This window comes from Salvia splendens, chromosome 1 (assembly GCF_004379255.2).
Source record: "Salvia splendens isolate huo1 chromosome 1, SspV2, whole genome shotgun sequence".
Lineage (NCBI taxonomy): Eukaryota > Viridiplantae > Streptophyta > Magnoliopsida > Lamiales > Lamiaceae > Salvia > Salvia splendens.
The window spans coordinates 7,497,469-7,523,676 of record NC_056032.1 but is presented as its reverse complement, the minus strand read 5'-3'; the positions used below and the strand labels follow the sequence as shown (position 1 = coordinate 7,523,676).

Here is a 26,208-nt window from a genome sequence, read left to right as displayed (position 1 = left end):
TGTATTTAACAGCATCTATAGAAAAATAAATAGATGGCACGAAACATACCAACTGTGAGACTCGTAAACACTGATTAAAGTACATTTCAGGCCTCTATTTGATCATCTATGCATAACTTATAATTAAATACATATAAACAAATTACAAAATTTCAGATTTGGATAATCTTCTTGAAAAAAATATTCAATTGAAATTGTACTTTATTTCCAGCGACATGAATTAGGACTGCCTCAATTCTGATGGTGATGGTGTCATCACCATTTGTTTAATTATCACAATGAGTTGTCACTATACTCACTAAGTTTCATATTTTGGTATATTAATTTAATAATTTCCGAAGTGACATGAATGTTTAACCTTTTTGTTTGTCTCCTATCATATTGGAACTATATCTGCTCTATCTCCCTGTCCAAATTTTGATACATAGATTTATTTGTATTAAAGAATCTCAATTCTCTCGAGTTTATTTAGTCATAAGTGGCGGATCCAAAACTTTTGATTTGGGGGTGCGATAAATTTTTTACGTGAAATAATACCGTGTGATCTAAGCAATGAGAAAGGAGTGCAACACCATTGGACCATTGTGATAGCTTTGACATTGGTTACTCTCAAATAACAATAATTACAGAATTTTGGGGTACCGCCGTCCCCCTTGTCTTTAATTGGCTCCGCCAGTGGTCGCACGGTGCGGACTTTAATCAGCACTAACCTTCATCCATATTTTATGCTTTTATAAATTAATATACGAGATTGATAATTTAAGGAAACATACATATGTACGTAGGAAAATTGATTAAAAAAATAAAAATAAAAAAAGGATAGAATTTACAAATTCATTTGCCGTCTATGCATTTTACACTGATTTTTGAAAAAACAATAAAAATAAGATATAATTTATAAATTCATTGGCCGTGTTTGCATTTGACACTGATTTAAATTTTAATCTGATTTAGATTTATACTATAAAAAAAATTTACTATTTATAAGTGATATCGAATTGTTTCATCAAAATTCAAATATAAAAGCAGCAAAATTCACAATTTTCGGCCCAGAAAACCAATTTTACTGGATCAATATTTTGTTGATCCAGTCCAACTCTACCTCAAATTCTCAAGCCCAATCTTTGGCCACGTATAGTAATATAATGAGATTGATAGATATTGGGTATATTACATAACATAGAAGTGAGGATGGTATTTTATTTCTTATAAGGACAATTAGCTGAAAAATCAACAAGTTAGGTCAAGTTGTACTTTATCCTACAACTTTGAAAAGTAGTCGAAAAAACCATAATTTGAATAGTTTTTAATTATCTAACCGGAGAAAATAGGATTTCCTAGTATTGATTATGTCGTTCATATAGTTTTGTTTATGATCCTTCCACACCACCATAGCACTATAAAGTGATGTGTCCAACCAATTATTTATTGACAAATAGGAATTTAAAAGAGCACACCTCCAACTAGACATGCAAATTATTAAGAAAAATGCATTCATTACACCACTTTTATGGAAAATGCATAATATAAATATGGATATTACCAATATATTTTCAGCTTCTATATATATTTCATATTTATTTTTGCAATTATAATAATAATAATAATAATAATAATAATAATAATAATATCCAATACGTACCGCAATTAAAAATGTAATCCTACATCATTTTGTTAATATTATTTTGTGTGTGTGATTTTATTTCTCTTATTTATTTACATAAATAAATATGTGTATGTATATAACTAAAAATTTTACAACATAAATTAAAAAACGTATGAATATATTGTAATTTTTCTATCTTTTTTTAGTGCATATAAACGGTTATATATTCATTCAGATAGATTAATATGAAAATAGATTTAAATTTTACAACATAAATTAAAAAATGTATGACTATAATGTAATTTTTCTATCTTTTTTAGTGCATATAAACGGTAATATATTCACTCAGATAGATTAATATGAAAATAGATTTAAATTACAGTCATGCTTTATATATATATATATAATATATATCATATTTATTTATATACATAATTAATAAGAAAAAAGATAATCATACCCATAAAAAAATACCTGCAAGTGTTAGTAACATTTTATTTTTTATCAACGGTACATATAAGTTATTATTATTATATTATGTGTAATATATATGTACATATATTTATTTATGTATATAAAAGTAAGAAAAAGAAAATCACACACATAAAATAATATTAACAATATGATGTAGGATTCCATTTTTAATTGCGGTACATATTGGATATTATTATTATTATTGTAAGTGCAATTATAAATATGAAATATATATAGAAGCTGAAAATATATTGGTAATATCCATATTTATATTATGCATTTTCCATAAAAGTGGTATAATGAATGTTTCTTAAATAATTGCATGTCTAGTTGGATATGTGCCATTTTAAATTCCTACTTGTCAATAAATAATTGGTTGGACACACCTCATCATGATATGGTGGCGTGGAAGGAGTACTGAATATTTTCTCAATGAGTAAACAATAGTATTATTTAACTAACTTGCAGTGTGCTTATTGACTGCTGTATTAGAGTACAATTTTATCTAAATACTTGCTATAATTACTATAACATAACCTGTTCTTATTGCATTATAGAAAATTCGAATTTTTATATTACATCAGATGACATCATTATTTTTAAAAATCCGAATTCTTTATAATGAATCTCGTGTTGTTTTTATTGATGCATTTGGCATTTAAAACTAATTTGACATATAATACAACCCTATATATATTCTAAAATACATTATAAATATAAACAACCAAGTTGCCATATACTCCTTCCATCCCAAAATAAGAGTCATGTTTTGTCATTTCGATCTGTCCCACAATAAGAGTCTTATACTTTTACTATAAATGGTAAGTAGTTATACTTTTACGATAAATGATAAGTAGATCTCACGTTCCACCAACTTATTCCACTCACTTTTTGTTATAAAACTAATATATATAAAAGTGGAACTCATATTCCACTAACTTATCCAACTCACTTTTCTTTACATTTCTTAAAACTCGTGCCATAACTAAATATGACTCTTATTCCGGGACGGAAGCCCGGAAGGAGTAGTATTTTCTAAAATGCATTAAATGACAAGAAGGTATGAAAATGAAATACACTAGTAATAACATTTAGTACTCCATTCGTCCCAATAAATATGAATCATGTGGTTTCTTGTACGGAATTTTATGTAGTGTTGTTTTGTGAGTTAATGAAGAGAGAGAAAATAGTAGATATGATGTTGTTTCAATTTTAGAAAACGTTTAATTTTCAATGGGATAATTTGAAAAGAAAAACATTAAATTTTTAATGTAAAAGAGAGATTACTATTTATTCAGATAACATGCGATAAATTAAGTAAAATTTGTTCTCCATTTACACACTTCGATTTGCATGGATATTTAAAACACATTGAGCAAAAGATATATAGTGCTTCTTCTATTATTAACGATGATCCATTTGATTCTAAAATAACCCGAACCCTGCCCATTCCGCATCTGAAACGGGTCGGGGGCGATGACCCGTGAATGGAAGGAGACGACGTCGGGACTGTTTTCCTACTCGAAACGAACCACCTCGACGAGATCTCAAGATCCGAATAATAATCGGGTTCGGATACGGATCTAGCTGTGACGCCCCGAGTTTTTAATCTTCCTAATTGGATTAATTTGGATTTATTAGCTCGATTAAGTCTCGTCCGGAAGACGTAGAATTTTGTAATCTCCGACGTCGAATTTAATATTGAATGTTCTTGAGAAAAACAAAGTGCAATGGAATTTGATGCAAGGATAAAAATAAGAGCTATGCTTTTATTTAAGTTTCGCTTTGGAAATACAATTACATGGAAATATGAAGATGCTAATAGTACATGCTTACATGTATGAAAAAGACAATACAAGTCTTTGAATTTGCTAAAGTAATATGGAATATAAGAGCTTCAAGAGGAAGTCTTCTTTCTCTCTATCTCTCCCTCTCGATTTTCCAGCTCCACCAACACTCCAAATGTGCAGCGTTGTACCTACAAAGTTACACCAAATTGGGGTTAGAAAATAGACTCACATATAAAGGGGAGAAATGGCACAAGCTCAATTAAGGTAGTATGAGTAACTGAACCCTAATTAAGGCTGCAGTTAGGCTGTGAAGTCAGCCACAAGTTGACCACTCTCAACTTACACCAAATGGGAATCAAGACCAACTGCCACCAAGTAAGAGGAGCCAAACACAAGCCAAAAATTGATACAAAGAATTTCCCCTATCGAGACTCAAGGGAAAGTCAAGGAAAGACTTCCTCCCCTCAAGAATTTCACCAAAATAGTATAAACAACATGATTATGAAGCTTAGAAAGAGAGCTGAGCTTATAACCAAAATTAGGAGCTCAATGCCCAAGATTCTGCCACAAGAGGCCAAGGCATTTTGCCTATAAATACCATCGCCTCCCTCCCCACTCCACACTCAGTTTTCCTGCCAAATTCTCGCAAGGCAAGGGAGTGCGACGGAGTGAAGGGCGACGGAGTGAGGAGCGACAGCAGTCAAGGGGCAGCCAAGGACCGAAGGGAATCACCGAGCAAGGTAATCCCCTCGACAACACCCTCTTTTGCATCATATAGAATGGTCGGATAGCACAAGAACATAGAACTCCTCATAAGGATCCCCACAACAAGTATGAAAATAGAACAGTAGCAAATCCACCAAGTATTCCCCAGTGAACATATGCAGAACCAAAGTTACTGTGAGCCAATGCTCCCAAATGCATATGTAAAATCATAACACATAGCCAAGAATCCCAATACCACAAAGCTACTGCCCAACTTCCCCTCAAAGCACAAAAATCACAAGAACAAGGATTTGAGATAACAAAGCAATACCAAGCTGATGCATAACTCGATAATTAACGAGTAAAAGGGGGAGTGGGGAAGGGACTTAGCTTTAGATGAAGGAGCTGCCCAACGAAGGACTCGGCGGAGGAAGCTGACGCGAATCCACCGGCGGCGCAGGTGGGGCGCAACTCGCCGACAAAGGCGACGCGGCAGGGACCCAACGGCGACGCCGCGAGACCGGTGAGCGCCGAAGAGGCAGCGGGGAAACGGAATGCAGCGAGCCGGCGCGACGCGCAGCTCGAACCCATATACGACTCAGGCGGCAACGCCTCTAGAGAGACACGGCTAGGGATTTAGACACGGCTATGGGAACACCACGGGCAGGAAGAGGCCACGTGGGAGTTAGAGAATAAAATGAGGGAACGATATCCCGAGCTGTTTGAGTAAAACCGTGCAAATTTCGGTACGACATTTCATTTAAGGGGGGTGGAATGTGACGCCCCGGATTTTTAATCCCCTTATTTATGATTAAGTCGGATTATTAGCTCGATTAATTCTCGTTTGGATGGCGTAGAATTTTTCGTTGTTCTTCGACGTTGGGATAAGTCGAGTATTGTATTAAAAACAAGAAGTTGCAAGGAAATGCATTTAATGATAAAAGTATGAGATATGCTTTTATTAAGATTTCACTTTGGAGATACAATTACATGAAAATATGGAAGTGCTAATAGTACTTGGTCACATACATGAGGGAGACAACACAACCCTACACAACACTACTCTAGAGATACAAAGACCTAGTGCTAGATGTTGTGAAGAAAGGGTCAAGATGCCAAGGATTCCTTCCTCCCTTCTTCTCTCTCTCGAAAATCCTCTCCAACACTCCAAGGTGCAGCCTTGTACCTACAAAAGTTGCACCAAAATGAGGTTAGAAATTAGTCTCACAAATAAAGGGGAGAAGTGGCACAAGCTCAATCAAGAAGAGGAATAGTAGAACTATATAGGTCAGCCATTAGGCTGCCAAATAGGGCCAAGGGACAGCCCATGTTTGCACAAAAGAGGTAAGGTTCCCTTAAACAATAACCTCAAAAGGAGGTTGAAGTTGTAACCAAATTTGGGATCACCAATTCCCCAAATCTCTGCCACAAGAAGCCAAAGGAATGGCTTATAAATACCTCCCTTTCCTCCCCACTCCAAGCACATTTTCCATCAATTTATCGCGCAAGGAGTGCGACGGAGTGAAGGAAACGGGCGAGGCGACGGCATAGAAGGGGCAGCCAAGAACCGAGAGGGATCACCAAGCAAGGTAACCCCCTCAACAACACCCTCCTTGCATCATGTAGAACAAAGATAGCACAAGAACTTAGTTTTGCCAATAGGATCCTCATATCCAATATAGAACAACAATAAACCATCAAGTCCTCCCACAATAAGCTAATCAGGGAAAAGTCAAGAATCAAGTCCTCCCACAATAAGCTAATCAGGGAAAAGTCAAGAATCGGTTTCACATATGCCACTGCAGTAAAGAATCCCTCCATTGAGTTAATGCTCTTAAAGGCATATGTAAAATCATAACAGTAATAGCCAAGGATCAACTCCAGTAATCATGCCCCTCCACCAAGGATAACAATTTTAGAACCAAGAGGCCACAATCAAATAACAAGTTAAAGGGGAAAGGGGGTGAAGACTTAGCCTAGGCCGAAGGGCTGTCCGGCGACGAGCGAATGCCGACGCAGCAGAGGCGGGGCAGTCAGCGGCTTCACTCACCGAGGCTGACGGCGTGAGCACGGCGGTGATACCCCGGAGCTTTCCCATGCAGCGCCGAGAACGGCCAGCCGCGAAAGGAAAAGCGGTGCCTTTTGTCTTCCCGAACCAACGGCCCCGCCGCGTGAAGAGAGCCCGACGAGGGAGAGAACTCGTCGTAGATGGAGGGAGACGCTCCGGCGTGCATTCGTCGGAGAAATTGAGGGCAGCGGCTGATGCATTCTTCTTTCAATTTAGGGGTTAGTAGATTCGGGGAAAATTGGAGAAGGGGATAGGAGGGGAGGCGCCGGCGAAGCCGGTTGACGACGGCGAGGCGTCGGAGGAGACGCTGCTTCTTCTTTCTTTTCAAATTAGGGTTCCTCGCTTGGAAAGAAGTTAGGAAGAAATTAGGGTGGCGAGAGGAGGAATAAAGGAAGGGAAGGAGGGGGGCGAGCTCCGGCGACGCCGGGGTGAGGGCGAATTCGCCGGAGAGGAAGTCGAGATTCGCCGAGAGGAGAGAAAGAGAAAGAAGGCGCTGCCTTCTTTTCTTCTTGATTGGATTTGTGAAGTGTGCGATTTGGGGAAGGAAGTCACGTATTGGAGGGAGCATAATTTGGGCTTCCCCCTAAATTTTTTTTGTATGGGCCTAGAGGTTAAAGTGGTGGGCTCTAGTAATTAATTAAAGCGGTGGTTGTCTTTAATTGAGGATTTGGACCACCAAATTAATTCAAGATTGGGCCGCGTTGAGGAAATCCGGGCCGAAAATAATGTAAGATTTTGGGCCACGAGATTTTATTGGAATGTGCCACTTAATTAAATTTAGTGGACTTGGAGATTAATTTTGTGGAGTGGAATTAATTTAAGGAATTGAGCTTGGAGCTTAATAAATTAATTCCCGGATAAGGTACTAAATTATCAAGGATGGAAAGGTGTCAAAGCGGAGACGCGAAAGCCGACCGGCGTCGCCCCGCGACGCCATGGGCGGCCTTAAGAAAAATCCGAAGAAAAAGGAATTTAAGGAGGGATTTTAAGAATCCAAAACTATTGAGAAAATAGAATTTCTCCAAAAGAAGTAAAGAAATTGATTAAGTGCTGCAGAGCAGTAAAGCCGAGTTAGGATTTAAGGAAAAATCCTATAAACCGAGACTAAGAGATAGATGTTATCCTATAGGATGCATGCATTCTTTTTCAGAGAAATGGTTCAAGTGCTAATTAGCGTGTTACGCTATTATTTTCAAGGGAGAAAAATATTCAGGGACAAGTGAGGCCCAGCAAGAAACTTAAGTGAAGATAAGCACAAGAGGTGGGCTTTCTTTTAATATCCAGCACTATAGTGTGGATATAAAGCAAATGTTTTGAAGTATGAAATATCTTTTCTGAAAAATGAAAATGTGATCATCTCTTTTAAAGTTGTTGTCATGCCGTAAAATATTTGTTTTTGAGACCTGTCTGATAGGGCTATATGCCGAGACTTTTGGCGATGCCAAAAGGTTAGTAACGAATTCGGTTCCCAATAGGACCGCAAATCCTATTCGGAATTAAGTGCACAAGAGCTGTGAGTCATCCTAGAGAGAGGTTGGCCGACGAGGGTGTTCGTTGAAGGTGGCCACCTTCACGACACACTAGTTTCTCAGACATGGCAGAATACAAAAGAACTTAGACTGCAGTCGGACTTTTAAGATCATAAAAGAATTTAGTATGCTCGGGCATTTTAAGAAAAACCCCCGGGTGATACTGTGGATGGATGACAACTTATATTGTATGTTTTGTTTTCGGCACGTGTTCACTGAGTACTCCTGTACTCAGCCTTACATGTATTTATAAACGTGCAGGTTGAACGTCAGGATGGAGAAAAGATTGATCGGAGTCGATGCTATTAAATAAGCCTGTGGATATCTCGACGATTCGTGTCTTCATACACGAAGTCGTTCAGTTGGGACCTATTCCGCTGTGTTTTGTTGAAAGAGAATAGTATTGTCTCATCATTGAACTCTGATTCAGTTGACATATCAAACATCCTATTTTGAGATTGTACCAAATACTCGACTGTTATTTTGGTAATATCACATTTGTCCTTCGACAAGTTCTTCAGATTTTACCCCTTTTCTATCCCCGCTTCTTTAATCCCCCATTAGTCGCGAGTCACCCATTCTTGTTATCCTTAATGAGAATTGGGTCGTGACACTAGCCCCCTTCACATTCTTCGGTTTGCGGGGCGATGGGAAGCACCCGGCCGTGATAACCACGTCGGGTCGGGCAAGAAGCAATGTGTGTGGCGACCCGACCCGATACGATAGTGTGCGTGGCGATGATCAGATGGAGCGGGTTCGGGTTTGGGGCTCCATGGGGGCTGGAAGAATAACCCGGCTGGTGGCGGTTTGAGCTTTCTTGGTGTTTCCTGAAATGGGCCGTTGTGAATGCTTGCTAGTGCTCCCTTTTGCTTCCTCTGGTGAAGCTTTTCGGATCCGGATTCAAGCTGGCAACGACCCGGTTGCGTTTAGGGGGGGCTTCGGGACTCCGGGTCGGATCTCCCATTTGAAGGGAATGGATCCGGGCTTCTTGAAGGAATCATCATTCTTCATTTTTTCAAAATTAGAATGCTATCTTGGTGTGTTTGTGTTTTTGTGAGAGTGGAAACTCAATTTTGTGTGGGGAAATGAAACTATAGAAGTGTTGTGTTGAATTAATGGATCAGTCTAGGAGTAGGAAGTGGGGATATGTGGGCCTTTTGAAGTATGACTTCACAAAAATACAAAATAACAGTTGAATTAAGGCAATTTGTTCTTTAATTTGTGAAATTAACTCACTACTGAAAAATAATAAATTATACACCTAATTACAAATTCAACAGGCCTAATTTGTTTATCGGTCAAGTGATTATGTGGTCAATAATTTTCTTTTATTTATATGCATCCATGTCAAACCAAAAATACATATTTATGTTTTTATATGTTATGTGGGGTTACATTTAATTTATGGATAATATATAATCACTTTACGTTTCTTGAGAATACTTTAGAGACTAATACGTACATGATTACTACGTACATGCTTGTGTTTCATTATGATTTACTGATTTATGAGTCCCATGCGCGAAATTGAAGAAGATTTGGAACAACTGGATTTAAAACTCAATTTTAATAATTGGTTTCGAACTTTTTATTCCATCATTAATTCTTTTTCTTGAATATTCAAATCTAGATTAATGTTCCTCTATTCAAATTTTAAGACATTAAAATCTGGCAAAACAGTTCAAGGATTCTTCCTGCATGTATCCACTGCTAAGTTGTTTCTTGACTAGATAAAAGGATTCTTAGACTGAGGAGGAAACTAGAGAGCTGACCGGAGGAACGACGCCTAACTACCGAAAGGGAACTCTTGTGGCATATTATCGAGCGCACGAGTTATATTGCTAGCCACGTCCAACAGTTGCAAGTACTCGTCTGCTCCATCTGCAAGACACTGCAAAAGCCACACGAGAGAGAGATCAGTTCGTGATTAGATCCACAGTAGAAGCAACAGTTCGCTTTGTATCCAAACTAAAACTTAGAAATCGAGAAGAAACAGACGAAAAATGCCAGCATTTTCACCTTATCTGCCTCTCCAAATTTCTTGCATATTCTTGCTTTCTGGTCATCTGGTATGTCATCAGATTCGACAACTACATCATACAACTGAAAATACGGACGAGTTAGCATTCAGCACAAAAAAAAATGTGTGGAATCAAGAATCAACCCTACATGGTTAAGCATCTGAGAAGCTGGATAGCCTTCAGCAATCACATTTTTCACTTCCTTATCAGCCATGTCGAAATCACCACTTCTGCAAGCAATAAAGAGGGCCTGCACAACATCATCAGGGATGACCTGACCAATGACGTGTTATCAATCAGTTTTTGAGTAGACAAAATGGTGTAAACATTTCAAAACCCATAATTTGGTAGTATCCTGAAGCCCTCATTCACACATTCTCAACTTACACCAGACACGCTGATTAAGTCCTTAGATGTAATTGAGGATCCGAATAAGCGAGCAGCACCCTGAACAAAAGGGGAATATGAAAATTGAGATAAAATGCTCCCAAAAATGTAACATAACAATGACAAAGCACATGTTCAAGCACCCCCGCTCCTTTATAAGTCGTCCCCAAGGTAATTAGTTTTTCTTTCTAATACCCATGGAGTTTCTTAGAATTTCAGGTGGTAATCAGGTCAATGGCTATGGTAATATCCATCTTATCAATAAAGTATCTATTATACCGTAATATTTACATTTCCAAGACAGCTATATCATAGGCAACCAATTTTCCTTGTCTTTGATCAGGAATGTTAGGGCGGGAAGCAGCTAGCTCATAGCTTGAACTCAGAATTCAATAAATAAAGCACTCTATGTCATTCTGGTCTCTTACTGAGAGTCTATCTTGAACAAGCTACTTAAAGACAAACTTCACTGGTTGTTGAAGAAAGGAACAAGTTAAAGAACAAGAAAACAAAGACTGTTAAGAAATATCTTCAGGTACTTTGATTCTATCGTTTAAGGATTCTCTTATACATGATGTTGATATCTGCTAACCCATGGAAATGTCTTCAAATCACCATTACTTGTACATATTTTTTATAGCACCATGCTCTGTACATAAATAATGTAAGCAAAATGATAAATAATTGGTCCCAAGATTTCTGCAACACCATACACCAGAGCAAAATTATGTATACTATGTAGTTTACAGACAATATAAAGAACCATATAATCATATCAAAATACAGGTATCTGGCAAAGTTGAAAATATTATCTATATCTTACTTGTAGATATGTTATAGCACGACGCAGATCACCTTGAGAGATAGAACTTAAGGTTGAAAGAGCCTACAGTGAATCATATATTTTAATCTGATTGCAACAAGAAGATTGAAAACATTATACATGCACAAGCAAAAATTAATTCAAACAAGCATCAGATGTCAAGTACGATAAATCAAACCTCTGAATCCAAGTTAAGACCTTCTTCGTTGCAGATGTATAGAATGCGAGATGTCATAATTTCTTCTGTAAGTGGTTTGAATCTGAATTTCGCGCACCTAGATGCAAGTGGTTCTATAATTCTGTATAGATTGAATAATTCCTAAAGTCAGCTCTGAGGATACTAGAAATCATCTCAGGGAAATGCTTGTAACCGAAGCTACATGTCCACTTAGCACTATCCCCAGAATTAAACAACCTTTTATAACATGTCATGATCCAAAACTCTACCTGCTGATGTAGTTACAAATGAAGAAGAATCTTGTAACTTTTGAGTATGTCTCCATGGTGCGTCGCAAGGCATTCTGTAAAGCCATAAATCAATCATTCACTAAAACACCCATAATACAAAACAATACACGCAGAACCAGCACACTTGCCTGGGCATCTTCAGTCATCGAGTCAGCCTCATCAAGAATTATGATCTTATAAGGTGGGCAAGGATAACCACTAAAGTGAGCAAGAAGAGCATTAAAATGATAATGAAGGAGCAACCGCAGAAAGACAAGATATATGCTTCATTCTAAAACATATAAAGTATTAGTACCCTTGATGTGCAGTGCCAACAGCAACAGCAGCGAAGTTTTTTATTTTCGTACGAACAACATTTATCCCACGATCATCACTAGCATTCAGCTCGAGTACTCTAGACTTGTATAACCCAGGCCTATAGAGAAAGACTGGTTAAGTTCAGGAAATCCCAGAATTCACATCTTACGAGCTGTATAAAAGTGAATCATGAGGAAAGATAACACTATTTTTCGATTTCCAAAATGTCTCCATTTTCCCCTAGTTCTTCTCCACATTACTTCTTAAGCCTCATTAATAAAAGCACTACTACTGATAATCTACAACATCAAATATCTATGAAATATATTGTAAATTAACGGATTTACTCCAATAATTAACAAAAAAAATACATAAATATTCAATACTCCTCTATCCTCTATATAACATGGTACAAACATTAATTCTGCTCACAGCAAGAAATCTGAGATTACCCATAAAGTTGATGAGCAATGGCAAGAGCTGTAGTCGTTTTCCCAGTGCCAGGAGGGCCATAAAATAGCATGTGCGGACACTGAAAATTCAATCAAACAGCACAAAAAAAGGTTGAAGTGGGAAATTATAAAAAAAATACTACCAATAAGTTAGAAATTAAGAAAAAGCACTACAAACAAAAAAAAATTACATTGGTTGTCTCCAAAGTGTTGGTAAGAACTCGAACGACCTCTTCTTGGTGCGCAACATCCTTCACTTGCTTCGGTCGACTGTCAATTCACATATGCAAAATTACTTAATTTACAGGGAAAAAAACATGGGACAAAAATCACTATCGATTGATTACTATTTCTCGACCCATTGCTGGGAGCTCGGCAAAACAGGCGTCATTGCTGCAAATTGCAATGTGAAATCGATATTCTTTGCTTCTGAAAAAGTAAGGGTTTTTTATTTTCCCGCGTATAAAATTGGGACGACATACTTTTTTGGGATTTTCCTTTCAGCCCCTGAAGTCTCCGAAATTTGAAATTTCCGATGTAGTTAAATTTTGATTTTGGTGTAAAATGTCAAAATTTTCAAATCAAATTTAAATTTAAATTTGGTTCGATTTAGTTCGATCTCAATATTTAGGTAACCATTGTATTAACTCGTACGATTCATATCTCAAACCACGTTACTTAAAATTTTCCTGGATAATTGTTCAATCAATTTGTAATGAAATTCAACAAAATATGTTTCAAAATTCTTGAAAAATCTATATTAAATTAGGTGGCATTACAAATTGGAAGGAAACAACGTGAAGATGTGGACTTATAACAAGTCAGCTTCTTTTTCTAGTTATGATTTTTACTTGCTGTTATAGAAAAAGAACAAAGATCGACGATAGCAACAATCAAGCAATAAGAAAAGAACACAAAGGATTTTACGTGGTTCGATCGTAAGATCTACATCCACGGCCAAAGGCAAAATGATTCACTATTTTTTGAGAAGTATGCAGAGATTTACAATCGCTCAAGAACTCACTCCAAGAACTCAACACCTCTAATCTAATTCTAAACCAAGAACTAATCAAGTGATAGTTTGGAGACTCTTTTCTTGAATATCGAAGTAGCTGATTAACTTCTCCAGATGCGGCCTTTGTCAGCTTTATATCAGTCCCTTCATCCTCCAACGGCTCCCTCTCGGATGTTAGTTTAGTCAGTTAAAACGGTTGCCAATAACTCCAGCTGTTGAGAATGATGGAAGCCATCGAGTTATTCATGGCCTTTGATTTTAGCTCACTGTATCCAACGGTGTGTGATGATTGCGAGATTATACTTTAACAAACTCCACCTTAATCTCAAGATCAACAATGAATCAAAATCCTCTGACAAAACCTCAAACTCATCAGTCCACAAGTCCTACCAGCCCCACGCAGTATTTAAACTTCATGGCTGGCAGCGGCTTAGTTAACATGTCAGCCGCATTATGCTCAGTAGATATCTTCACCATCTTGACTTCACCCCTCTGAATTTCATCCCTTGCATCCGCACATCTATGTGCTTACTTCTTTCGTGAAACACTTGGTGCTTGGCAAGGCATAATGCGCTGCTGCTATCACAGTTTATCTCCACTGTGTCTTGCTTCTCTCCAAAATCTTCTAGGATTCCCTTTAGCCATATTGCTTCTTTCACAGCCTCTGTCATTGCAATGTACTCGGCTTCCGTGGTAGATAGAGCAACCACATGTTGTAATCCAGATTTCCAGCTTATAGCAGTGCCATATAGGTTGAACACATATCCAGTTTGAGATCTCCTATTATCTCTATTTGAGGCATAATCAGAATCGCAAAACCCCACCAGTGCTCCACCTTGATCCTTAGCATCTGCCTTGTATAGCAGGCCATAATTTGAAGCACCTCTCAAGTATCTGGGCAACCACTTCAATGCTATCCAATGCTCTCTCCCATGGTTTGACATAAATCAGCTAGTAACACTTATAGCCTGAGCCAAATCTGGTCTTGTGCATAACATCGTGTACATTATGCTTCCTATGATGTTTGCATAAGGTATCATGCTCAGCTCTTTCCTCTCTGAGTCATCTTTTGGTTTCTGATCCATGCTCAACTTAAAGTGAGCAGCCAATGGTGTAGAGACAGGTTTGAAGCCATCAGCCTGAAATTTCTTCAAAACTCTCTGGATATAATCTCTCTGCAACAACCTGAGCTCTCTCTTTGACCTATCCCTCAGTATATCCATGCCAAGGATTCTCCTTGCATTCCCAAGATCCTTCATTTCAAACTTGGATTCCAGTTCAGCCTTGATTCTCTTAATCACTCTCAGATCTGCTCCTGCCACAAGCATATCATCAACATACAAAAGTAAAAAAGCAATTGGCACACCATTCATTTCTCTTATGTAAACACAACTATCATACTGTGATTTTCTGAATCCAATACTCATCATATGCTCATCAAACTTGAGATACCACTGCCTACTGCTTTGCTTCAATCCATACAAACTTCTTTTGAGCAAGCACACTTTGTCTTCATTCCCAGCCTCCATGAACCCCTCGGGTTGATGCATATATATTGTTTCTTCAAGTTCACCATGCAAGAAGGCCGTTTTGACATCGAGTTGGTGTAACTCCCAATCATACTTTGCAACAAGAGCAAGCAATATCCTGATGGAACTGTGTTTAACAACCGGAGAGAATACATCATTATAATCAATTCCCTCTTCTTGAGTGAATCCTCTAGCAACAAGTCGTGCCTTGAATCTGACACTCTCAACTTCACCAACTTGAATCTTTATCTTGAAGATCCATTTACAGCTAATAAGCTTTTGGGTCCCTGGATTTTTCACCAAAATCCAAGTATGGTTTTTGAGTAGTGACTGGATCTCTTCCCTCATGGCTGCAAGCCATTTCTCCTTCTCCTTACTGGACATAGCTTCAGCATAGGTGGATGGCTCTGAGCACTCCAATACCTCAGCAACACAGAGAGCAAAAAAACTCATCTCATAATCACTGAACCTGGCTGGTTTTCTGATCTCTCTTCTGTTTCTGTCCCTGGCTATAATATGTGATCTCTGGCCAACATCAATCTGATCATGTTGCTGGGGTTGCTGGGACTTGAAGCTTCATGGGAACTTGAAGCTCCACCTCCATTCTGATCATCTGGATCATTGGGTGGTGGCTGGCCATACTGAACTTCCTGATCAATAGAAATTCCTTCACCCATCTGATCCTCAGTCTTTAAGAATGGCATGTGATGCTCATGAAAGACCACATCTCGGCTCACAATTATCTTCTTGTTCCCCTCTTCAGTGCACCACAGCCTGTACCCTTTCACTCCACGTTGGTACCCAACCATCACACATTTTTGAGCCCTTGCATCAAGCTTTCCCTGCTTGCAGTGGGCATATGCTCTACAACCGAACACCTTGAACTGATTGTAATCTCTATCTCCACCGTACCACCTGACATCTGGGATTTCATTCCCTATAGCCGATGATGGAGAACTGTTAATCAGCACTGCAGCAGTACACACTGCCTCCCCCCAGAACACCTTTGGCATGCCGGATGACAGAAGCATACATCTGACTCTATCAAGGAGGGTCCGGTTCATTCTCTCAGCAACTCCGTTTTGTTGTGGGTTAGCCGGGACTGTCCTATGCCTTTGTATACCACTTGACTTGCAGAAAGACTCAAATTCCTCAGATAAGAATTCCAGCCCGTTATCAGTCCTCAAGCATTTGAGAGTGGTGGATTTCTTCAGCCTCATCTCTGTGCACCATTCTCTGAATTTTTCAAACGCCTGTGACTTCTGCTTTAAGATGTATATCCAGACTTTTCTGCTATAATCATCTATTATTGACATGAAATATCTGCCTCCTCCCATAGAAGCAGGCTGAGCTGGACCCCATAGATCACAATGTGCATAATCAAGAGGTGATTTGGAGGTGTGCTTTCCAGCCATGTATGGTAGCTTCTTGCTTTTTCCCAGAGCACAGTGTTCACATTTCTTGAACCCCTGATCTTTACCAGCTAGAATAACCCCTTTCTTGATCAGTTCTCTCATCCCACTCTCTCCAATATGGCCTAGCCTTTTGTGCCATAGGTCCATATCAGAGTTCTCTGCAAGATTTACTGAAGCAACAACAGTTTCTGCTACTAGATAGTATAAACTATTTCTTCTCTCAGCAATCAGCAAGATTTTCCCATTAAGTGAGACATTCATATAGCCTTTCTCAGAAGAAAATTTGAAGCCTCTAGATTCAAGCATGCCAAGTGAAATTAAATTCCTCTTAATCTCAGGAATGTACCTGACTTGAGTAAGCAGCTTTGTTGATCCGTCATGAGCTCTCAATCTGATGTCTCCAATGCCTTTGACGTAGCACATCTGATCATTCCCCAACATTACTGACCCGGTTGCCTCAGATAGGTTCTCAAACCAAGCCTTGTTGGAACAAATATGGAAGCTGCATCCAGAGTCCATTATCCAAGAAACCTCTATCCCACCACTCACCACATTCATGATCTAGGGTAAATCCGTATCCTATGCAAGATCAGCCTGGTTTTGGGTAGCTTTTTCTTCATTTTGTTTCCTCTTCCATGAGTGGCAATCCCTTTTGAGATGCCCGGGTTTCTTGCAATAATGGCAGCTTCTATTTTCTTTCACTGGGATATCAATCTGCTTCTGATAATGGGGTTTCTGGTACTGAGTGAACTTCTTCTTCTTCTCTTTGAACCCCTTCACATTCAGAGCCTGATTCCCTACTTCTTGGCCTGCATTGGACTTTCTTAGCTCTTTAGATTTGAGAGCACACTGCACCTCTTCCAGAGTAATGGTCTTCTCCCTGCCATACAACATGGCATCCCTCAAATGATCAAATGCCTTTGGAAGGGCACTCAGCAGGATGATGGCCTTGTCTTCATCTTCAAGCTTCACATCAATGTTCTCCAAATCGTCCATTGACTTGTTGAACTCATCCAGCTGCTCTGCAAGGCTCTTATCTTCATTAATCTTGAAAGAATACAGCCTTTGCTTCATGAATAGCCTATTGGCTAATGACTTTGTCATGTAGAGGGACTCCAGTTTCTTCCAAACCCCTGCTGCAGTCGTCTCCTTGGACACTTCTCTCAACACGTTGTCAGCCAAGCATAGTATGATCACACTATGAGCCTTTTCATTTAGCTCTTCTTTCTTGGCCATAGCTTTATCATCTTGAGCGCCTTCAACCGCTGCCTTTCCAGCATCATCCTTGATGGCATCTCCAAGACCTTGCTGCACCAACAACGCGCGCATCTTAATGCACCATAATCCGAAATCATTCTTGCCGGAGAATTTCTCAGTTTCAAATCTTGTAGTAGCCATTTCTTCAAGCGCTTGATGTGCAAGAAACACACAGCAAAATCAACCAATCTTTCCTCCTTCTTTTCCCACAGACGGCGCCACTTGTTATAGAAAAAGAGCAAAGATCGACGATAGCAACAATCAAGCAATAAGAAAAGAACACAAAGGATTTTACGTGGTTCGATCGTAAGATCTACATCCACGGCCAAAGGCAAAATGATTCACTATTTTTTTAGAAGTATGCAGAGATTTACAATCGCTCAAGAACTCGCTCCAAGAACTCAACACCTCTAATCTAATTCTAAACCAAGAACTAATCAAGTGATAGTTTGGAGACTCTTTTCTTGAATATCGATGTAGCTGATTAACTTCTCCAGATGCGGCCTTTGTCAGCTTTATATCAGTCCCTTCATCCTCCAACGGCTCCCTCTCAGATGTTAGTTTAGTCAGTTAAAACGGTTGCCAATAACTCCAGCTGTTGAGAATGATGGAAGCCATCGAGTTATTCATGGCCTTTGATTTTAGCTCACTGTATCCAACGGTGTGTGATGATTGCGAGATTATACTTTAACACTTGCAGATTACTCGTAGGACATGAGAAGAACCAATTCTCTCAAGGAAAGTTTGGCATGGAGAAAAGTGATCCAACTGTGTGCATAACTTTTAGTTTGGTTTGTTTTGCAGAGCGGGCTAAACACTCGGCAGAGACTCTTTAGATTTGGCTTCCCTGCAGACTGCAGTCGAAGATGAGCTTTCGGCTTGTGTAGGGAAGAACTTGAAACAATAGACCACATCATTTTTAATTGAAGATTTTATAGTAACTTGGGTATTTTGGATGCAATTGTTAGAATCTCACAATTTGCATGCTCAAAGATCCAATATCTATGTATAGACACACCGTTCAGGAGTTTTGAGGCTCTCTTCTATGTGATCTCTGATTCTCTTAGTTAATCTGGTGGTTCGGGAATAAAGTAATTTTCAAAAAGATTAAACCAAATTGGAGTGCATAGAAAAAAGTAGTAGTAATTCTTTAGAGGCTTGGAGTAAAGCTTAGGGTGTTGGTATCCAAATTTTCCTTATTCGTTCGGACAAGAATGCAGAGACTTAATTACCTAAAGTTAGAAGCTTTTTGGGACATAACTGAAGTGACAATTCTCTTTTCTTTTGGACTTGCTTTTCTTGAGGTGGTTGATAGGTTGTGCTTAGCATGTTGATTTTTGTGGTGCTTTCTTTACTTTTACTTTTACTTTGAGGACTTTTTTTTATTTGTTCTAGCTTTTTTACTCCATTGGACACCATTTTGTAATAATTTGAGCCTGTCTTCTAAAAAAATAATTAGAAGATTGAGTAACAATACATAAAAAGAAAAAAAAATTGAACACGGAAAAATAAATTAGATTTGAGAATAAGCTCATCGTGCCCTATGATATAGTACTATATATGTTGCTTAAAATTAAATTTGGCTCGTCGTGATTAGTGCATTTATTATAGATTACTTCTCCAACGGTGACGAATTAGCAAATGTACCATTCAGTAGTGAAGTTTGAATTTGAATTTTCAATTTTGCATATTCTCTCTATACGTAAGCCTACTATATAAGGATGATTACAATTATACTTCTAAGGAGTCAAGCATTTATCAAATTAAAGATGTTTTTTTTTCATTCTGATAAATTTATAGGAGTAATAATATTGTTGAATACTCCGTATTACGGAGTAGTTTTTGTAAATTACTACTCCCTCCGTCCCGGACTACTTGCACTTATTTTCTTTCTGAGCGTCACAAGTTATTTGCACTCTTTCCATTTTTAGTAAAAATTATCACCTACAGCCGTAATATTTGACTTTGTCTATCACTCATTCTTTAATCTCCATGCCGAAAAGGAAACGTTTGAGTAGTCCGGGACGGAGGGAGTACTATTTATATTAGACCGATGGCATCTAAGAGCATCTTCAAAGGGAAAAGGTAAATTGAGAAGTTATATTTCTCATTTGCCTTCTCAAAAAGGTAATTATACATTTTTAAAAAGTAATGGACTCCAAGAAAAGAAGGTAAAATAAGAAGACAAATAAAAATAACTAACTTTTTACTCTTTCTTCCAAAAAGAGGTAAAGATACATTCTCAAAATGAAAGAAGGTATAATATCTCCCCAAATACCTTTTTTCCATTGGACTATGAAATTTTATCAAGAAGAGGTAAATATAGTTGTTATTTCTCTTTACCTTTCCATTTACCCTTTTCCCTTGGAGATGCTCATATCTTCGAAAAACGACTACATGTTTGTCTTAAGTCTTAACATATGAGAACTAAAGTAAAACAATCAAAACTCTCTTATTTATATTATTCTTGGACTCATTGTAGCCGTTACGATAAGCAATTAAATATCTAGGAGTACTAAATTATTCGTCCCCTATAATAATAATAAAAATAACTTCAGTCACTGCATATCTTCGAAAAACGACTACATGTTTCTCTTAAGTCTTAACATATGAGAAGTAAAATAAAACAATCAAAACTCTCTTAATTATATTATTCTTGGACTCATTGTAGCCGTTACGATAAACAATTAAATATCTAGGAGTACTAAATTATTCGTCCCCTATAATAATAATAAAAATAACTTCAGTCACAATCAATTAAATCATTTAACTATGCTTCCATAAGAAACAATATCCCCCCCCCCCCCCCCAAAAAAAAAAGTAAATACATTACAAAAAGGTCAGCATTCAATTTGAATATTAATAATTATATTTCATTCAGCTTTGAAGATTCCAAAATCAAACATAAATAAGAACCATCACCAATATTTATTTTACACATTTCAAGCGTGTATCAGGGCATTTTTATAATGAGAACTACTCCAACTCCCATTTTTATAATGAGAATTACTTCAATATTTGACCCACTTTTATTAACATTTCTTAAAATTCGTGCCACTAAGGAATGAGACTTCTAATGATGGACAAATAAAGTAATAATCACATCTATTAGGGTATCCACAGTGGTGATAGCCCAGTAATAGCCCAGCCATAGCCCAGCCACAAACTCCTCCTGCCACATCATCAATACTAAAAACCCTCCTACCACATCAGAAATAGCCCAGCCATAGCCTAGTCATATCATAAATAGCCCAGCCACATCAATAGCCACATCACTAATAACACAATATACGGAATTTAATTTACGAGACATATACGGGAAACACTAATAATACTATTTTAATTTTAAAAAAAGTACAATAAATTAAAAAAGTACAATAAATTAAAAAAAGTACTAAAATTTTAAAAAAGTACATTAATAATAAAAATTACATTAAAAAAAAGTACATTTTACAAAATTACATAAATAAAAAAAACTAACTCCGAGCAGTCCTCCGCGCCCATAACTCTTCAATTAAATCCTTTTGGAGTCGAATATGAGCTTCCGTTTGGCGCATGTCGGCATGTGCTTGGAGGAGGCCGGCTTCATCGTGAGGTACCCCACTCCGTACTCCACTACCATCACCCGCGTTACTCATCTTCTCGGTGTTGATCTTGTATAGAAATTAAGATAGAGAGAGTACTCGTTAATACAAGTGGTGCGAATGAAAATGAAGTGCAAATCGCGTATATATAGTGTCTCGAAAATTTTAAAAAAAAAAACAAAAAAACCGTTGGGCGATCCCGACGCTGCAATGGCGCCGAGCGGATCGCCCAGCGCACGTCGACCGCCTAGTGCTAGGCGATTTTTAATTCCGAAAAACCGCTCGGCGGTTTTCGGAAGCTGCAATGGTTCGCCTAGCGACCGCCTAGCGCCGGCGCTCGGCTAGGCGGTGCGCTAGGCGCCATTGTGGATAGCCTTATTAGCGAGTTTTATAAATATTTTTCAGTATTATAATTTCACACCTACAACTTGAACATTATAAACAATCCACGTACACTATTTAGGGGTTCCACTTACTTCACATTTTTAATTTATACTTTATTAAATTACTAATTCACTAATAAATAAAATAAAACTTAATCAAAACCACAAAAACTTCATAGTTGAAATAAATGAAAACTTACGTAATTAAAATCAATATTACATTATTATAGTTAAAAAAATATAATTGGCCTATGTGTCATAATCTTATTGAGCGACGCCTGAACACTCATTATATGCAATAACCAAAGTAGGTTACATTCTTATTTATAAAAAAATGTTGTTCGGATTAATAAAAAAATTTGAATCAAGCCATGTAGAGAATCTGCTTGAGTGACGCTTAAACACTCTATGAAGCGATTTAACAATTGCATGATTTGCTAATTTATGCACTACACTAATTGCAAACCTAAAATTTCAAATTTTGGTCCAAAATTTGCTATTGCTCAAGAATTTAAAATTTAGTTATAAAAATCATGAACATTTGTAGCCTAGTGTAGTGAATATCCCAATATTTGAAATTCCGATGAAATTTGGGAGAAAAAATAAATTTAAAACTCAAGTAACGCATAAAATAAAATTGTAAATCTCTAAAGGTAATAGTGTTTCTTATATTGACAAATTTGTTTCCCTACATAATCATATGTGACTACGAATTCAGACTATGGGCAAATCATTATATGAAATTTACTACTTTCTGAAGTAATCAAGGTTTAATTTCATAGGAACAATCAAATCTCGACCAAATTGGTGATTTCGAAATTGAAATTTCACTTTGCAAAATCTAACAAATTTTATTTGTCACCTTGCATTTTGATGACTTGGACTCGCTGCCAAAAGGGGAAAAAAACTACTTTCCCAATGCATATTACAACAAATTTCAAATTCAAACTCAACACCCCACACTAAACCCACATTCCCGTGACCTCACCGCCCAATCACACCCCAACACCTAAGCTCCTTCACTCACCGCCCAGTCACCCTATGGCCATTGCAAATTCGAAAATACAGCTCCACGGTGGGGCCCACCGCTGTCCGCTCCCAACGAATACCCGAACCTGATCCGACGGCCCAGATCAAACCTCAATTCAAATCGGACCCCAACCCACCTTTTCCCCGCTCGAAAGCAACCATTTATTCTCTTCTTCCTCACATTCTCAATCCATTCGCGTTTAATCTTTCTCAGCAATTGAGAAAAGTCACGATTTTGTTGTGAAATTCGAAAAACACTCGTTTTTTTAGGGGTCAATGGCGAGTGCGGCGGGAGTGAGGAGATCCACGACGTCGTCTCTGGCGAAGCGCCACGCTTCTGCTTCGGACAATACTGGGAAGCCGGCTTCGTCGGCCTCCGCCGCCAAGAAGCGACCGGCGCTTGCGAATGTCACTAATCAGAGGGTTGGGTCCGGTTCCTTGAATTCGGGGCGGGTTTCTGCACCCGAATCGTCCAAAATTGTACGTGCAGTCGACTTATCAGTTCACTTGTTTGATTTTACGTCGCAATGTGGCTGGGTGATTTTTGGCGTTATTGTTTTTGTTTGATTTTATTTAGGTTTTCCACAATTAGGGGTTTTCCAATTTAATATCGCCACCATTGTTGGATGGTACGTGCATGCTTTCTTGGGGGAAATTATTACTTTTTTTTGTGTTTTCTTGGATTGATTCAAGATTTTTTTTCTCTTATTTGAATATTTCGATTCAAGAAGCATCGGAAGTTGGATTAATTTCAAATTTGAAGTTCGGTTTTGAGATTTTACTTTCTATGTGGTAAAGTGTCAAGACTTTAAATAAAACGATGCACCATTCCTTTTTTACTCACACTATTGAAATACTACTGTTCTTGATTTTATAAAAGGAAAAGGAGTACTATGTTAGAGTTGTTTCCTTTCATGAGACTAATTCGTTTCTTGGATTTTCACTGTTTTCATGGACTAATTCGATTGAATCTTGACATATGTAGGTGCCATGTGCCACCAAAATTGTGAGCATAAAGAAGGGATCTTCTGTTTCCTCCAATGGAAGCTTCTCTGGGGTTTTTCATCCTGCAGCAACCAATTCTGTCAAACAGAGCTCGGTTGCTGCAGGTAGATCATCGTCTTCAACGAAGAGCAATGTAGCCATTCTCGAGGCTGGTGCTGCCTCTGTTACATACAGCATGAATTTGTCTCCTGACAAATCAGACTCATTCTCTGTTTCAATGGATGATTCCATGTCCACTTGTGATTCTTTGAAAAGCCCCGATGTCGAGTATGTGGACAATAATGATCCAACTGAAGTGGATTCCATTGAGAGAAAGGCTTCAAACATGCTCTGCATTTCAGAACCCATGGATATTGGAGGTTTGTGATTTGATCTTGTGAATTTTCTTGATCATTGATTGCTAGCCATCTTTTGCTAAAGGTGTTATTTTTGCAGGGGTTGTATGCAAGCGGGACGAGCTAGCAGCATTGGAAGCCGGTGGCAAGATTGTCAACGTTGATGATAATCTCGAAGACCCACAGCTCTGTGCAACCATTGCTTGTGATATATACAAGCACTTGAGAGCATCTGAGGTAGTTAGAGATTGCTCAGACATCTCCTGTTTAACTTAGTTTGAGTTTGTTATTTAATCAATGGCAGTTGCTTATCTATTTGAATTTGTTAGGCAAAGAAAAGGCCTTCTGCTAGCTTCATGGAGAGGGTGCAGAAGGATATAAATCCTAGCATGCGATCAATTCTTGTTGATTGGCTCATTGAGGTTCGATTTTCAGTTTACTATGTAGCTGAAGTTTGCTGTTCCAGTTTGTGAAAGTATTCATTTCTTGAAAAAATTCTTGGAACCACAGGTATCTGAGGAATACAGACTAGTTCCTGACACGTTGTATCTGACTGTGAACTATATAGACCGTTATCTCTCCGGTAATGTCATGGACAGACAAAGATTACAGCTGCTCGGTGTAACTTGCATGATGATTGCCTCGTAAGCCCTTGTCATGTCTTACCATTTACTGTATGAAGAGAGTTGTGCACTGAATTGCTCGAGTTTTAATTATATGATTGTGTGTCTTTGCAGAAAATATGAAGAGATTTGTGCACCTCAGGTGGAGGAGTTCTGCTACATAACAGATAACACATATGTTAAGGAAGAGGTTCTGCAAATGGAATCTGCAGTCTTGAATTACTTGAAATTTGAAATGACAGCGCCAACAGCTAAATGTTTCTTGAGGTAAATCACATTTTTGCACCTATGATGGCTAGAAGAATAAGATAGTAACATTTAGTATTACTCGAATGTATGTGTAGGAGGTTCGTCCGGGTTGCTCAAGGGGTAAACGAGGCTCCACTGTTGCAACTGGAGTGCATGGCTAACTATGTTGCGGAGCTGTCTCTGTTAGAGTACAGCATGTTGAGCTTCGCCCCATCGTTGATAGCAGCTTCATCGATTTTCTTGGCCAGATACATTCTCCTCCCTGCTAAGAAGCCATGGGTATGTTTGAGTTCTGAGAAATGCAGACATGCTTCAAGAAACAAATACATTGCTGTGTTCTTAATTCGTGTTGTATCAATGCAGAACGCTACCTTGCGGCATTACACGCTCTACCAACCCTTTGAGCTACGCGATTGCGTGTTGGCGCTGCACGGTTTTTGCTGCAACAGTAGCAATTCAAGCCTGCCAGCAATTAGGGAGAAGTACTGCCAGCAAAAGGTGAGATCAGATTTCTTGCATTAATGGATATCTACTGTTTTTTTTCCAATGTTGGTGAAATTAACAATGGTTTTTTTTGAAACAGTACAAATTTGTTGCAAAGAAATACTGCCCTCCATCAATACCAACAGAATACTTTCAGAATGTGAGCAGCTAGTCTCATCAGTTGCAATCTTGCTGTTGTGTAGCTCAGTTTTAGCCTAACATTTCATGTATAGATTAGTTCTTTTTAGCTTTCTAAATGTTGTTGTATTCTGATATTGGGTTTTATATAAAAACATTGAGTTCTAGCAAATTGGAGTAAAAATGATGGCCATTGCATTATTTATCATTTATTTAGTAACTATACATTTTAAAACAAACATGGACGGAAATTACTTAGCAGCAGCACATTGCCTCTTAGAGTGTCCACTATAAGACGGACACGCCCAATAGCTCCGCCCCAGTTTTTGTCCATAGCCCCAGTTTTGTTGTCCATATCTCCAAAATTTTGTGTCCGCCACTATAGTGGACACCTCCAATAGCCCCCAAATTCTATAATCAACTTTCATTTTATAATGTTTCAAGTAATTATGAACAAATTTATCGGGCTATACGTAATTAGAAGAACACGACTATATGAAGTAGAATTAAAATTAAAATTAAAATTAAATTAAAATTACCCGC

The 26,208-nt window shown here is 38.1% G+C and overlaps 3 protein-coding genes across 4 annotated transcripts; 1 reads left to right on the top strand and 2 right to left on the bottom strand.

Annotated features, from left to right (window-relative positions):
• Nucleotides 1–376: 376 nt before the first annotated feature.
• LOC121744084 lies at nucleotides 377–9,620 on the bottom strand. Its single transcript, XM_042137871.1, has 3 exons — nucleotides 9,075–9,620; nucleotides 3,522–3,667; nucleotides 377–406 (listed from the first exon to the last, which is right to left on the bottom strand). Exons 1-3 carry the CDS (start codon nucleotides 9,181–9,183, stop codon nucleotides 377–379), a joined length of 285 nt encoding a protein of 94 aa, XP_041993805.1. The 5' UTR covers nucleotides 9,184–9,620.
• Nucleotides 5,506–13,112, bottom strand: LOC121811138 (replication factor C subunit 2-like). 2 transcript variants are annotated; one of them, XM_042211947.1, is made up of 13 exons: nucleotides 12,968–13,112; nucleotides 12,812–12,890; nucleotides 12,621–12,700; nucleotides 12,167–12,286; nucleotides 12,000–12,069; nucleotides 11,851–11,924; nucleotides 11,582–11,702; nucleotides 11,404–11,466; nucleotides 10,581–10,640; nucleotides 10,342–10,467; nucleotides 10,192–10,275; nucleotides 9,945–10,063; nucleotides 5,506–5,761 (listed from the first exon to the last, which is right to left on the bottom strand). In XM_042211947.1, exons 1-12 carry the CDS (start codon nucleotides 13,009–13,011, stop codon nucleotides 9,959–9,961), a joined length of 1,026 nt encoding a protein of 341 aa, XP_042067881.1. In that variant the 5' UTR covers nucleotides 13,012–13,112; the 3' UTR covers nucleotides 5,506–5,761; nucleotides 9,945–9,958. The 2 variants fall into 2 exon arrangements, with proteins under 2 accessions (XP_042067881.1, XP_042067872.1); XM_042211938.1 differs by lacking the exon at nucleotides 5,506–5,761 and having other exon boundaries at nucleotides 9,779–10,063.
• A 9,883-nt stretch (nucleotides 13,113–22,995) lies between these two features.
• On the top strand, nucleotides 22,996–25,866 carry LOC121795014 (cyclin-A1-4-like). The gene is made up of 9 exons (XM_042193444.1): nucleotides 22,996–23,312; nucleotides 23,818–24,196; nucleotides 24,273–24,409; nucleotides 24,502–24,594; nucleotides 24,683–24,816; nucleotides 24,910–25,062; nucleotides 25,140–25,323; nucleotides 25,408–25,542; nucleotides 25,628–25,866. The coding sequence occupies exons 1-9, from the start codon at nucleotides 23,109–23,111 to the stop codon at nucleotides 25,697–25,699; spliced, it is 1,491 nt and encodes a 496-aa protein (XP_042049378.1). The 5' UTR covers nucleotides 22,996–23,108; the 3' UTR covers nucleotides 25,700–25,866.
• Nucleotides 25,867–26,208: the final 342 nt, after the last annotated feature.